Source organism: Volvox carteri (genome assembly GCF_000143455.1).
Source record: "Volvox carteri f. nagariensis unplaced genomic scaffold VOLCAscaffold_74, whole genome shotgun sequence".
Lineage (NCBI taxonomy): Eukaryota > Viridiplantae > Chlorophyta > Chlorophyceae > Chlamydomonadales > Volvocaceae > Volvox > Volvox carteri.
Genome location: NW_003307617.1, coordinates 342133 through 357665, shown reverse-complemented (window position 1 = coordinate 357665; position 15533 = coordinate 342133). Strand labels below are relative to the sequence as shown.

The 15533-nt window shown below is 54.4% G+C and overlaps 1 protein-coding gene across 1 annotated transcript; it reads left to right on the top strand.

Annotated features, from left to right (window-relative positions):
• Positions 1 to 4990: 4990 nt before the first annotated feature.
• On the top strand, positions 4991 to 6457 carry VOLCADRAFT_44987 (uncharacterized protein; the record flags this gene model as incomplete). The annotated part of the gene is made up of 3 exons (XM_002957496.1): positions 4991 to 5063; positions 5761 to 5842; positions 6325 to 6457. Coding segments are annotated over 3 exons (288 nt in total), but the record flags the coding sequence as incomplete, so codon positions are not given.
• Between the last annotated feature and the right edge of the window lie 9076 nt (positions 6458 to 15533).

Below are 15533 nucleotides of genomic sequence, written 5' to 3'. Positions count from 1 at the left end.
CATGGTTGGGGTGGGCAACCCCAATCTGTAGACCTACCCATGCGAGCCGATGGCCCAATGGAAAGAGAGACCTGAACGCCTAAAAGCCAACAAAAGGAAATACCGCACCAGCAGGAGAAAGAAAATTAGCGGCCAAAGGGCACAACTAGGTTGCAGTGAGCTCACATACGTTCCAACATCCTCCAACCAGACGGGTTGGCTCCCATTTCATGGCCTCCAACATGCTCTGTTGATGGGAAATCGCATCCTTCTTCCACGCAAATACTATTATAAGCTAAGCATTCAAGCAACATGTGTTGTTCACCCTCGACTTGGCTACTGGTGCCACAACAGCGGCAAAACCGCTTCCCCCTGGGGACATGGTGCCTGCCCCTTCGGGTTCCGTTTGCCTTCCAAGCCCAGCGACACATCTTGTTTGCCCCTTCCGCGGAACGGCCGTTCTTCGATGATTCGTTCAGCCGCCTCAGCAATATCCTACTACAATCCCCCGCTTAGCTGAGAAAGACCAGCGAACCTTGCGGAGGGCCCTGTAGGCCTCTTGCCATTAGGCCCCGCCTTCATCGCAGCATCCCTACACCCCGTCAATCAATGAAACCCCCGCCCGCGGGTCTTGCAATCTGTTGTTGCAATCCACGGGGAACGACGGTGGACGAGCCGGAAGAAGGGACGCATGGATCACCCTCTCTCTTATCGTCCCAATTCGTTTATTTACTCGTTCAGCCCGCGTGGGCCCGTACGCAGTTCCCGGGCATGATGACGTTCGAGGAGTTCCTACATGCTACTGGATGGGCAGAGCAATCGAGAACGTTTGAGGATGGGATTGCATTCGCGGCTGGGGGGGCAACAGTCCCGGGGGCCAGCGGCAGCGGCGGCGGCGGCGGCGATGGAGGCGGCGGCGGCGCGGCGGCAGCAATGGCGCCACAAACGGAACCTGCAGCGACAGCGACCGTGTCCACCACTAGCGCTACACATGCCAGCACTGGTGCCGCTGGCGAGCAACAGAAGGAAGGGCTGATAAAGGGTTGATTTCTCTTTTCCTTTTCCTTTTCCGCTTGGCATGAAGCAAAAACGCAAGGATTGGAAACAACGATGTGTTCGTTGGGTCGTGTGTATTTTTGGATGTTGCCATATCGTGACAACCTTGAGTTCCAATAAGAAGTTGTGTGTCCAGAATGCCAACAGCATGTCAAGGGGAATGCAGGTGGTGGTGGAAGTGTCGAATGTGGAGGTTACATGTGTGTGAAAGTGGGTGATGTTGTAATGGGACGGGAACGTGTACCAAATCGTACGTATAGCTAAGCAGCGCTGGGGAAGGTGCAATTTGCGAGAAGGAGCTTTCGGTGAAAACAACAATCGTTGCTAAATGCCGGTGCAAAGAGCTATCGGTGCTAGGTGAATTCGGAGCAAAGGGCATGTTGTACAAGGGAGGGTTTGGGAGTACGAAGCAAAGCCATTCGGCGCTATGCGCGAAGTTAGCAGCGTAATGCAGTCTTGAAATGTTCCCTCAACATTTCCTGTTAGTGGCGTTGTGCTGATCCCTGTGTACCTGAGTCTACATGGCTGGGTCTCGGAGCGTGTAGCCTCAGAAAACGGAGGCGATTGTGTCAAAAGCTGGTGTTGGTGTTGATGAATGGTAGGGTAAAGAGGTAGGATGACGATAGATGTAGGATTGCAGAGCGCCATCGGAACCGGAAGGTTGGAGGACGCGTCGTCAGGAAAACGTGGAGTTGTAACTTTGAGATGCCGTCTGCAAGTTTGTGAGACATAGCAACACGCATAACGCACATTACAAGCATAGAGTGTTGTCTGTTGCATGGTTTCAGGGCTAGGAGGAAGCGCGAGGAAGAGGAAAGGTCGGCCCTCCCTAGCCATGATTGTCATCCGCAGCTTTTACAGAAGTGCTACTTGTTGGGATCTGTTGAAGGATGTGGACTTGCAATATGCCAATCCTCCCATTGTGTTTGTTATATGAGTACGGTCCCGCGTCCAATGCCGGCACTATGCGGGCCATGCCGAAGGCCATGAATATGTGTAGAAGGACTTGTTAGCCCGATTTGCGCCTTCAGGTATCAGGTTCAGGTTCCACGAGGGTGTTACAAGTTGCTCGTCCTATTCGTTAAGGGCAGCGGGAAAAGTTTGTGCCACCTGTTGAATTAGGGCTAGAATTAGGGGTTTCCATCTTGTAGCCTGGTTCTTGGTGGCTCAACAGTTTTCAGTGTAATCATTGAGTCAACCAATCGAGCATGTCCAGGCTCCAGGGTCCGAGCATTACGGCATCTATCCCGCTATAGATTCCATCCGTTGCGAGCATACGTCCTTATTGTTTAAGAATGTGTTTCACAATGATAAATGCTTCTCTGAACAAAGCTTGTGATTTAAGGCAATAGTCTTCTTATATCTTGCAATTGTTTCCGATATTGTCTAACCCCATCCTGCACACAGCGAGCCATCTATATCTGCATTAGTCGGCTTGAAGCGTGGGCTATTACGCCTGGGCGGGGAAGCAAGAACTCTTGGGGTAAAGAAGAGTCGCGTGCTGTGGCCCGACAACAATCCGGTGGCGCAGAACACCAAAACTTGTGAAATTGGAACGCTGTTGGAGACCTGCTTGGCCTAATTCACTCGATTGTACCCGCAGGGTTTTCATGCGCGCCACGCCGTTGCAGCTCCGTCGTGAGCGGATGCCATTTTCAATACCTAAATCGTGTTCACTTCGCCGTCTTCTGGTAGTACCTGCGAGGCCAGGGCACAGCGTTGCTCTGCGACGTAGAGGTGCTAGCAAATGTGGTTTCCGAGTTCGGAGCTGCGCCGTGGCCGCTCCAGAGAGGCACCATACTCTATATCGGAGCGAGCTAGGCTACAGAACTGACTTCTCTGAGCAATATTCGCTCTTGGAGGTCATTGGAAAGGCAGGTTTCCCAAGCCCCAAGCTAGCAACGGCTAAATAAACGATAGGGGAGAATTGGATTCAATTCTTGACTTCGCAATACAAGCTCACCTCGCTGAGCTGGCTTCGCGAGGCGGGGAAAGGCGGCAGTTCGTTGTACCTGCCATCGTAGTATCCCAAACCAAACTCTGCCAGTTGATGTATCGCGGGATGTGGTGAATCTTGGTGTTCTAATCATGTATGTATGTTACTGCCTGTGTTGCCCTGCCATATTCCCCCGACACTCGGGGACGTGACCGTTAGCCATTGCTCTTGCCTTTCAGGGCAACTTTGGAACCGTTTGGATGGCAGCTTCGCGTCAGGACCCTTCTCACCATGTGGCTATCAAGGTTATCTCAAAATCCCGTGAGGATCGCTCTCATGACGAGTCTTTGGAATGCATCCGTCGCGAGGTGAGCCCCTATGAGGCAGGCTATACCTACAAGATACAATCTCGCTTCAGCGTGGCCTTATCATAAAACCCCAATCCGGAAGCCCACATCAGTTATCACCCCGGGCAAGGAAAGGGGTGAGAGTCTGACCATGTCACGTCAAGCACACCGCTCGACCCGTCCTGAAACCGCAATCCTACCATCCTACCATCACAGCATAACGTTTTCTCCAGCTCTTCAAGCCGTGCAATGCATCTTTATTCCTTCTGGGGTTCTGGGAATACCACCGTACCCCCAGTAGCCGCACCCGTCCCGCACTCGAAACCCCCAACCCCCACATCCTAGATTGTTTTAGCCCCAACCCGCCCTCGCTTCCCGTTCCTTCCTTTAAGGTCGCCATGTGGGGCTGCCTCAGCGGCGACAGTCGCTATGTCGCGGAGCTCCTCGGGCTGTACGAAGACGGCAACAACGTGTACCTGGTGCAGCAGCTCTGCCTGGGGGGCGACCTCTCGCAGGCGCTCAAGGTGGAGCAGAGGGGTTGGTTGGGGTTGGTTGGGGCTGGGCAGGGTATGGGCAGGGTATGGGATTACCCTCCGTACTGCGGCGTCCGTAGGAGAGCGGGCCCTGCAAGAGCCAGGAGGCCAAGGGGTTATTTGTAGATTATAAATATTAATTTTAATTTTTAATTTATATTAATTTAATATGGATAGAATTTGTTGTCGTTGATACATTTAACAAGTTGAATGTATAATAAATAAAAGAATTAATGTTGGATGATAAATATGGCCACCTGTCTGGTGTTGCCCCGCGTATCGGAGGAGAGCGAGATGTGCTTCACACCGCTTTTTTACATACCGCGTATATGAACCCTCCCGCGGCCTGTCTTCCTTGTCTTCCCTGCGCCCAACGACTCCTATGATGTTTTAAAAACGCCGTCGCTCTCGCTTTCCTCTCTCGTCCCCCGTTCAGAAAGGTCCCCTGCCGGAGGGTGGCTGCGCCGCCATCATGTGGTGCGTCTTGTCCGCCATCCGCGACTGCCACGACCACAACCTCGCCCTCATCGACGTCAAGCCACAGAACTTTCTGCTGACGGGCGCGGCGGCAACAGCGACAGCAGCGACAGCGACAGCGGCGACGGGTTCGGCGCCCTCGGCCTCCGGGTCGGACTCGGGAAGCGGTCAGAGCCAAGGCGATTATGGTGGCGTACGACACCTGCGGTTGGAAGACCAACTGAGTCCGGGGGCAAGCGGGCCTTGCGTGGTGGCCTGCGACTTCGGGTGAGCGTTGTGCTTAGTTGGGTGGCCTTTGGGTGTGTGTGAGTGTGTGTGTGAGTGTGTAGCGAAGGCGTATGCCCGCAGCAATGCATGGCGCCTGCATTTTTCATACTTGCGCCATGGCTCATGCCTTGCAGCTTGTAACAACTTAACAATTAAGGTTGTAGTTCAGGTGTTCCCCTTCTTTCCCTAAAGGGGACGGAGTCCCGGCGATACCTGCCTGAGGAGGAAGGTATTTCACAAACATGAGCTCTTTACAGTTTCTATAGTATCGATGGAAACGCCTCCGTACATCCGTGTTGCCTGTAATCCCTTCTTGACGTGATACGGCCGCCTCACCATACGCCTGCAGGTGCTCGTTGTCGTACACTGAGCTTATGCGCGGCGCCAAGCGCGCTGGCTCCCCTGTGTTCTTCGCACCCGAGCAGTTCACCAGCAGCTACAGCCTTGTGGTGGATGAGTGGGCGGCGGGTGAGGGCGGGGTGTGGAGAATGGGGGGATGGGGGGTAGGGAGGTCCGCGTGAAGGCCCTACGCCTTTTCTGTCTTTGGCGGTTAGCTTGGGGTTTCAGCTTTACTTGCAGCAGTCCCACAGGAGCGTGTTTTGAAGTGGCCTGCGGGTTGGTTGAATGTGGAGGGGGTGCGCAATTGGGTAGCGAAAAAAAGCAATGAATGAGCATATGTAGCAAGAATTTATATAGGAAGGAATGTGCACCGCACGATTGTTACTAGGTCAACAGGCAAGGGATTGGAGTACAGGATGTGGACGGGAAGGAACCTCGAAGGCCGCTCGAGTGAGTTAGTTTCAGTCTAGGCACACACACACACACGCACGCACGCACATTCTCTCACACACATACATACTCACACACATACACACACAAAGGGTGAGCTTGTGTCCCGGTGGTCCCTGAAAGCCGCTGACGGTGCGTTTAGAGCCGCTGGTGTTGTTGGTTGTTTCCACCGGCTCACACACCTCTACTGCTGCTACTGCCGGGGGCCGGATCTGGATCTCGTTCTCTGACGCAGCACCCTAAACCCTTGTCGGCTCTGCTTTGGCATTCTAATGCGCTGACCCTCCTTACCTCCGTGTCCATCACGAATGGCTATCTCAGCCATCCATCGGTCCGCCCTCCATCTACCCTTTGTCTAATCTCTCTCGCCCAACAGGTGTCATGCTGTATCTGCTGCTGACCGGCCGGTATCCCTTCTGGGACCGCACGCGGGAGGACCTGGACAAGTCCCTGCCGGCGTACCAGGTACGGGGTGCCAGTCACACAGTGCCCCCACCGCAGGCCGTTGTGGCGGGGATGGTGACGGTGACGGTGACCTACTGGCTTTGAAGTGCGTCCATCATATTCCAAAAAACCTTTACTTCTTTTGCTGTGGAGAGAGACCGAATGAATGAGCGGCTAATCCCCCCCCTCGGTTTGGTGCTACCGCAAGGTGCCCACGGAAAAATACCTTTAGGCCGCCTCTACCTTGTCTACCCCCGCACACCCACCATCCGTCTATCCGTTTATGGATTTTGCTTTCCGTCAATCGTCTGCTTGCTTCTTCGTCGTACCCCTCACACCCTTCATGCACGGCACGCTAGCGGCTCACGCTAGAGCCTGTAGTTCATTCTCCCTCCAGCTAATACTCCAGGTTACTCCACTCCCCAGTTCCAACACCGCCCCCGCAACCTCGCAATTTGGCCAACTTGGGCGTACAGGTGATGCTGGCCGTGTGCAGCGCACCCATCGGCTTTGGCGGCTCTGAGTGGCGCGACATTTCACGGGAGGCTCGGGACCTGGTGGGCATGCTGCTGGACCGTAACCCCACCACGCGTCTCACCGCTGACCGGGCTCTGCAGCACCCGTGGTTTGCACGCTGGATGCGGACGTCTGCTCCCGATGGTGATGACGTCACCGCTGCCGCTGGGTGTGGCGCATCTGGGGGAAGAAGGGCGGCGGGGGGAAGGTACGATGACGCCGCAGGGCGGCAGCGCCGTGCTGTTCAGGGTACCGGAGCGATGGCGGCTGCAAACACGCCCGCCATGGGTGGTTGCTGCTGCGGCGGCGGCGGAGCTGCCGCTGCCGCTGCCGCCGCCGCTGCGGCGCGATCAGGAAGTCAGTCGGGCTTTGACTTGAATGGCTCGACGCTAGCTCCTTGCTGCGGTGGCAGCAACATCGTGCCGCTGCTGACGTCGCAGTCCTATGCGCCGCTACCTCCTGCTACTACTGCTTCTGCGGCGGCGGTGAGGATGGACATGGCCGCGTCGGACGATGAGGATACGATGCAGACCGGCTGCTCTGTCGCGTCGCATTATTGACCCCCGACGATCAGGTGGAGAAACACGCGCAGCTCCCCAAGCGGGTGGCCCTGGGGCTTGGCCTTGAGACGCTATGTGCCTGCACGACGACTGCATCATCCCGAAGGCTTCCCATCATCCGTTGCGGCGAGCTGAGCTGAAGGGGGTGTGGGATGCTATGCATGAACTGCCGCAGCTGGTGGTGCGGTTTTGCGTATCGCCTGCGGATTTTGGGAAGGCGTCGGTCGCTCAAGATGTGGAGTGGCGGTGGTGGTGGTGGTGGTGGTGGTGTGCGCTCTAGATGTCAAGCAGGCGGAGGATGAGCAAATGCGAATCTTGAGGTACGGGCCGGCGGGTGGGTTATCATCTCTGGATAGCTTTTGCGCAGCCTTCCGCGAAAGGGTGTGAACCGGATTATCTATCTAAATGAGGAGGAAGGGGGCCCTATCCCGGGCTGGCACTGGGTTGCACTTGTCCAAGCGTGGTGTGCTGTGGATCCCTTTGTGTGCACACGGCCGCGGAAATCTGCTGGGTAGCGGATCTCTATTTCTCTTACTTGTGGCGGTGGCAACGGCGCTGTGCTGTGACGCTACGGTCTGCCGGTTGGCCTGATCAGACGCTGTCAGATGCCGTCAAGGTCCTCTCTGTGCGCCGAGTACGTGGGCCCCATTTGTGGTTCTGTTCACGCATTTCCCATGTCGGTCTGTCTGTCTATCTGTCTGTCTATCTGTCTGTGTGTCTGTCTGCAGATGTTACGTAGGCACACGCATGCGAGAGAGTGGTGTGCAGGAGGGATCACGTCCTGGCGGGTGGCTGGTGGGTTCGCATCGGAGAGAACGGTGTTGCGTTGATGGTGTCGTGTAGAGGACTTCGCAGCAGGCTATCACATATCACAAAAGAAGATATTTGTTATTTGTCCTTTTCCTTTTCTCCTGCTTTGGAAGTGGTGCATACCGAAGTGAAGGGCGTTGGTTGCGCTTTAGAAGGGCATTAGCATTACCCGCGGCACGCCGCTAGCAGAGTTGAGAGGCGAGGTCGCGTACTTGTGCTTTAACACGCATGAGCCACACCACGATTATGAAACGTCCAGGGTGGCAGGCGCACGAGCAATTTCACCAGAGGAAGTACTCGAGCGTAGTGGTTTAGCGCTTTTCCCCGTACATGTGCGTGTTTATGTATGTGCGTGTGTGTGTATCATCTACATGTGTGTTGTATGTCTGCATGTCTAGTAAGAAATTTCGGGTTGTTTGGGAATAATAGTAATGGGATGCGCTTTTGCGGGGCGGCGCAGTAATGCATTGCCGCGCAGTGTATGGGTGGGTTGCCGCGGTTGCTGTGCCCTTTCGTGCACTGCCTCCTGCCTGCCGCCCCCAAGTCTTCCGATCATCGAGTGGGACACTGATGACAAGACACCTTGCGCACCATCACACCATTCGACTTTGAGGACAAGATTGCGATCAATCGCTTTCTAGAAAGGAACTGGCAAATCTCCTAACTAGGCTTGGTAGGCTTGCCTGTTTGGCGGTGTGAATTGCGCGCATGGTCGCAACCTTAACAACCCTTCGGTCCCCGGCTTTTCGCGGCGAATCGAATAGTGAGGCGCGCATGGTGTGGGGGCTGTTACTGGCGGGAAGGCACGGGCGGGGGCAGTCAGGCACCCAATGTGCGGGTTGAGCGTTTGGCTGGAGATGAAGCTATAAAAGACGCGCCCGCCGTTGTGGCGTCGCAGTGCCCTGCGCGCGCATGCACGATCAGTGTTCACTCGCGGGCCTCCCCCCGCGCGCGCCCTTCGTCTCCCTCACAGTGTGTGTATCGGTGTGCTGTATGTCCGCGCCCTTTTTAAAAGTTTGTGTGGACACACACATACACACACATGCACATACATGCACATACATGCACATATGCATGCTGAATCCGGAAGTGAAGTGAAGTGAAGTGCGCGGGTGGGCACAACTGGAGGAGCGCAGGCGGGCGGAAGCCGACGCGCCGCTTGTTTCCTGCATTTTGGACAGGGGTTGTGCCTTGGCGTTGGCGTTCTGTTCACTACCTTTGCCGCACATGGGCATTCTGTTTCGGCGGCACGGGGCACCATCGCTGCTGCACGTGCGGGTCGTTTACAGGACGGCTGTAGTCCCTGTATTGTTTGTGCTGCTGCTGCTGCTTTTGTGTCTATGTGTGTGTCTGTGTGTACGTGCCCTTTATGTGCTCTAGCTGCACCATGAAGTTAATTCAATAATTCTTGTTCAGAGTGGGAGAGCAGTATTGCGACATGCGACATTCGTCAACTGAAACGTAAGAGATATGGAGAGCGAGTGTGTGTACGTGTGTGTGGCGGTATCCGTGGATGACGTTGCCGTTCTCGGACAAATGCCATTGGGATGTTTTTTTAAGAATTCCTTCTGCTGCTGCTGCTACTGCTGCTGCTGCTACTGCTGCTGCTACTGCTGGTGTGGTGGTTGAACGGGCCGGGGCTTTTGGGGGTTTCCTTGACCAAAGAAAATCAGTCAAATTTTAGTCATTTTCGTTCGTGTACTGATCCTGCGTGTTGCGATCTCTTCTTCAGTCTGCCTGATTCGCAAAAACATATATGGTATTCCTCTTGGCATTTTTAGCTTTGGTGTAGTGCCTTGCGGCTGCCGGGCTTGAGGGGTCAGCAACGACAATTTCCGCTTGACAGGGGTTCTTGGCTGCCTTTGTGTCACCTTGACGGTGGTGACGGTGGTTCGGGGCCCGCTGGCCTGGGGGCTCGTTAAGAGACCTGTCGTGGATATCTGTAGCCAAAGCTGTCTTGCGATGACGTAGTAGACGAGGTATCCGCGTTCCTTTGCGCCTCCCCCGAGGGGGTTGTCGCCTGTGGGGCCTGTGGCTGAGGTGTCCATATGATGCAGCTCGGAGGGTGCAAAAGAACCTTCTTCTATCAGGAGAATGATTGTGTCGCAGAGCTAGACGGCCGCACAGCTGCTCTCTGGGAGTCTGTATGCGCCGCGATCCCGTGCTGTGACCTTCCCCTCTCCCCATGACTTTTATTCGCTGATTGCTGCTAGACGGCCGGGATTTATGTCGTCGCTATGTGCCGGTAAATTTGCGCGTGGACGTTGCATGTATGTTTGTTTGTTTGTGGACTTAGGGGCGTGTCCCTTCTGGGCACGATGATGCTCATCTGCGGGTCAGGTTAAGGTGGCCTGCAGTTGCCTAGAGAGAATATGCATTATTGGCGCTTTCAGGTTTCGCCGTGTTGCCGCGCACCTACCTGCCGGCCTCTTTTTCCTGTCTGTATTTTTCCTTCCTACTGTCCTCTGTCACACGTTTTGGTTCTGGAAGGTAAGTGTTTCATGGGCATAGCATGAAGGCACATTTTCTTTTCGTACGATATGGCACTTTAGTACTCTGTATTTATGTGTAGGGCAAGGCGAATGCACGAGAGGACATGGTAAATAGCACAACGCACTGGGGGTCACAGCTGACAGCAGCCCGAGTCGCGTGTGAGCTGTGCGAGAGCTTTGCCTCGAGGCCCCTTCAGCAAACATGGATTTCGTTCCTCTTTTGCCAAAAGCATAGATGCATGCATGCATGTATCTATACATTAATAGATGCTATACACCGCATCGCACGAAATCCCGTTTTGTTGGGCCTAGGTCGCCTGGGACTTGACGACCTGCTTAATAAGTGGTTGACGCTGTTAATCTAGATTTGCTTGGGTGCTTCCTATTCGTGGAGAGTTCACCCTCCATGCACTGAGTACAGCTGTTATTGGCTCCGGTCTTGGAAGGCGAATGAGTACGGAAGCACCTCGCGTGTTTTTTTGCTTTCTATGTATGTATGTATGTTGTTACAGGGTGGTTAACTTCGCCAGCGGCCCCCTTTCCCGGGGCAGTCCCTGCTCTCCCCTGCTAGAGGGGCACCCTAATCCGTCACCCCATCCGACTTCAGAATGTATTCGTTGGGTTCGGCAACTCACCACCAGCATCCAACCAAATCTAGCGGCTCAACGGCGCATCAACTTAGTTCCTGGTCAGCTCGCAAGTTGATATTATCACGTCCTACACCGTCCATAAGATGGGGGGCCACCTCCCATTTCATCACTCCTCAAACACCCGAGGAGCCGGCAGGCGGATTTGAACCCGGGTCGACTGGGTCGACTGGGAGCAGAAGTCAGGCCTTAACCTCTGCCAGCCGCCTGCCTATGTATGTATGTATGATGTAGGTAGGTAGGTAGGTAGGTAAGGAGAGCAGGTGAGCTTGCTTTGTGCCCCCCGAACTGTGCGCGCATGAGCCCGTTTAGCTATATGCCAAAAAATAACCCATCGCCGCATGAAGGGTTTCGTCACGGAGTGACTGTGAGAGCATGTGCAGAGCGTAGCGCGGCATGGCGTGGGAAGGAGAGCCTGTTGGGATACCTGCGCGCGCGCAGCGGGCAGGCGCGCTGGGTGATGGAGCGAGATGTCCAAATAAGGTGGCGGAGCAGTAACTGTGCAACCGGCTTTCTTCCCGTGTGCGAACTCTTGTTTTGGCTTGGGGAGGAATGAAATAGAATGAAGGTGGAAGTTCACACTGGTCCGGCCATGCGGTCGCGTCAGGTTCCTAGTTTGTGGTGCCATGCAAATACGTGCTTTGTACTTAATCTCCCCCATCTGGCAATCCCTCATCACTGGCTTGGCGGCGACGCTGTGGCCCTTATGGAGCAAGATCGTGTGTGTAGGCTGTGGCCCTTTTGGATTGTGCTGAAGTGTCGAGTGCTGCTTTCTGCTGCGATTGCGGTGGCGGCGGCGGCGGCGGCGGCAATCGAGTGCCACAGCTGCGCTGCTTGCTGCTGCTGCTGCTGCTGCTGCTTCTCCTATGCGGTGGCGGCGGTGCCTGCGTAGTGTGGTACGGCTGTGTGGTACGGAGTGCTCTGGGAGAAATTGACGAATGTATTCATACGGAGCGATGGTCAGCTTTTCCTCGGTTTCCATCTTTTGTTGCGTTGAGCTTCCTTAGGTAGGTTGGAAAAGGAACGCTTCGGCGACGGGGAGGTTTCCCAGGTGGCCTGGGGCCCGTTTGAAGCGACATGCGTGTGTGTGTGCGTGTCACAGAACGCCCGGCGACAGGCGGCGCTCGGACAAAAGGGGATCGAAGGCATAGCTGGATAGGGGAGGAGGAGGACGAGGTGGGAGAATTTACACCCTCGTTTCAAAAGCGCCAGAAGGGCTCAGGAAGCCATTCTTTAGCGGCGATTCCTGCCACAGGACAACTAGGTTGTCACGTCGTCCTTGTCCCCTTTCGTCCTTGGGCACGGTGTGACTTATGGTACGACTGATGGTACGACTGATGGTATGCAAAACTGCGGTCTCTTGATGAAATGACGAACGATGGTCCATCCCCCCGCCGGATGTTGTACAACAGCGGTTACGTATGTGCGCCAGTTGGGATTGATGTGGTGTGGCGATATGCCTTTTGCGGTGGTGATAGTCGTGATGGCACTGTTCGTGGCGGTGTGCGTGTCTAATCGATGGTGTCTTTAAAAGGGCTGCGGTGGAGATCGGTATGGCGGAATCATGGAGGCGCCGTACAGGTAGGGCGTTGGCGGTCTCACGTGGAGGGCAAGCGCGGCACCAACAGGTGCCGTAAGATATCTTTGTCGCGTAATAGTAGTAAATACTTGGAGGAGTGATTAGGTGGTAGGTAGGACAGCAGTAGGGGCGGGTAGGGGCCGTCTGCATGATGACGGTCATCAGTTGCTTGCGGCTGTCTGACGCGTTCGGAAGTAGAAGATACCTTTGTTTGGTTGTATCAATTATGTAAGTATAGGCTCTAAAAGGTTTTACGTACGCTCAATCGGTATAATAATAAACTACCAAGGTGACCAGGTGTCACATATCAGCGGGTCGTGAGCCTTGCGACTTGTCACAAACCAGCGGCTCATTGTGCGACATCCCGGGCGGTGACTTGCGTCTTTCTGCGTCAGCACAATAAAGAGGGTGCCCTGATTCATTCCGCGCGAATTTCATAACTTGAAGCATACGCTCAATCAAAAAGCCCAGCGCTCACTAGCAGCAGCGTTCAGCACCGATTCACCAGACCGCGATAGGACGTTAAAAGCGGTACGGGCAGCTGGAGGGGACGTGAGCTTCACATACCGTTGGTGTCAAGGCGCTGTGATGACGTGTGGATACAGCCACACACATTCCACGTACGTCCTTCCAGCCCCGGACCGGTGATGGGGTCGATATGGACTCCAATAATATACCCCTGAGCACGTAGATTACTTTGTATTTGTACATGCTCTGTGCTAGCCAGCGCAATGCTTGGCTTATGCGGACGGCATCTGTGACCCTCGCTGTTTATGATACGATTTCATTGCGCCCCGTGTGCTTGGCGCCCCTAATTTCCGGCGCATAAGACTAAAAAGTCTCATGCGCGTCGTACAAGTGCCTGCTGCCGGGTTGAGGGTAGCGCATGGCTACTGGTTGTGCGGATAGTTCGTACGCACTCTTACGCACAGCCCCCTGGAATGAACGCGTGTTGGTCAGTCGCCAGCGAGTCGCTATGCTGCACAACGCAGATTGCATGTGGCCTTATTTAAATCCCACAACAACACCGTACCCTGACGCACCAAACGCAATTTGGATGCAAAAAAATGGATTTCCGTCCTCGTGCGATATCCGCCGGGTGAACGTTTGCATGCGTACAGCTGTGCATCGTGGCTGATTCGAACAGCGTTTTCCTTGAAATGCCCCACTACAAGCAAGAAACGGTTTGCTAAATATATGGCCTAGGTGCGCAAGCAGGTTTATAGGTTTCATTGGCTGACGAGCGAGAGGGTTTAAATACCCTGCCTCCGCTGGTGGTGTGCTGGCGGTGAAAAAGCACTGCTGGTAAGGGCAGGTAGGAGTCAGTGGTGCCTCGATTTGAATTTGAACGGCCAGGCTCGCGCCTTCGACAGCCTACAGCTACCTTAGGTCCTAGCTTTCCTCAAGAGTTTGGGAGCTGAGCCCCCAGCCGGTCTGCGTGGTGACCACCTCATAGCGCATTACGCCACCGTTAGGTTGCCAGTGGGAAGCATACTTAAAGAGTTCGCAAGGCGGCTCGACGCCCGGTGGGAGTGCCCGGATACCCTAGGTAATCCACACACCTTCCAAAGTGGAAGTAACGGCGTCAAGGCATGTCGCTATCTGAACTGGATGGGGGCGGCCCCGCTTAGGGGCACGCAGCATAAGTGGCTGGCCCACGCTGAAACTGCCATGCCCCAACATTTGCACCAAGTGTTTATGCGTTTCCGGTTAGGCTGTTGGGAGTTAACCGGCCCAGCGGCCATGAGCGCAAAGCGCGCACCTGCAAGCTTTGCGACTGCGGGGCGGTTGGAGACGAAATGCATGTTTTTGTGGAATGCCCGGCTTACACTAGTACACGGGCTAAGTACGAACGTGACCTCGCATTTCAAGGGCGCGCGACATGCGCACGATTATGACCGAGGACCAATCCCTGGCACTAGTCAGGCACGTTGCTCTAAGGCGCTTCGTGCTAAAGCGGACGAGGGAGGACGATGCTGGTCCACCACGTAACCGCACTTTACGGACACCCCCGCACTTGTGCGGAACTTGTAACTTGCTACCTATGCAGACTGCCCGTGAGGGCCGTCCGCTCTGACGTCCTCGCATCCTCCACTGCTGAAGGCGGATAGACAAGCGAGCTCATGCAATGTAACTTTGCACATAATGTTACCTCAGTATGAAGGTACCGTTATGGGATCGGTTCCCGCTCCCAAGGGAAGAGGACTGATGCTTCAAAGTGTACAGGCAGTCCTCTTCAGTTCACTCAAGATGAAAAGATCGCCTTGAGAAGGATCGTGAAGGATTTCCGCCCTTCAGCAGGAAAAACAAATTGGCTTTCCAGCCTTCAGAAGAAGGCCCGAAGTTATACGATTTGCGCAATAGTCCTTGATCGCTTGCACCGAATGGCTTGTTGTAGCGCTGTAGCGCGCGGCCGCATTCCTCTAACCAGGTAAATTTCTAGTTCGATTTGTGGCAGAAATATTGAAAGTTCAAAGCGGACCGTAAAATGCTGTCGGACGAGATCTAAGGTATGCCTTGCAGCTCGGCGTCCAATGCCTTTGAGCGGGAGAGCCGAGCGGGCGGTTCGCGCTCGGCTGACTTGCAGGTAGACAAATTTGCAATGTATTACTAATGATACAATTTTATTATTTTATTGTGATATCATCCTTACCCTGCAGGTCTCGGCACCATGTCTTTTTAGGAATTCACTGCCGATTCAACGTTCATGGTCAGTGCTCTGGACAGCCATGCCTTGTATTACACCGGACAAATTCGGGACCAGCTTATTACGAATGTGACAAATTATTTGCAATACTATGCCCTTTTGGCCGATGAAAAGAGAGGGAGTGCATACCTACCGGACACTCGACTGCACGCTCTTACCTGTAAACTTTTTCATGCGAGACGATTTGTTACGCGTTTTGACTTCGGAACTATTGAAATTTACGTGCAGTCAACGTATAAAGAGTACGGCAGTTGTAGACAGCTTGAATGCAAATTTTTTTGTTAGGAGGTTGCTTGAGTGAGGCATAGTGCGTGTATATTTTATTAATGCAGCTGCCACCTCCAGCGAGTGTCAGAACGAGCGCTGCCGCGAAGGTTCACTCGTCACTTTGCTG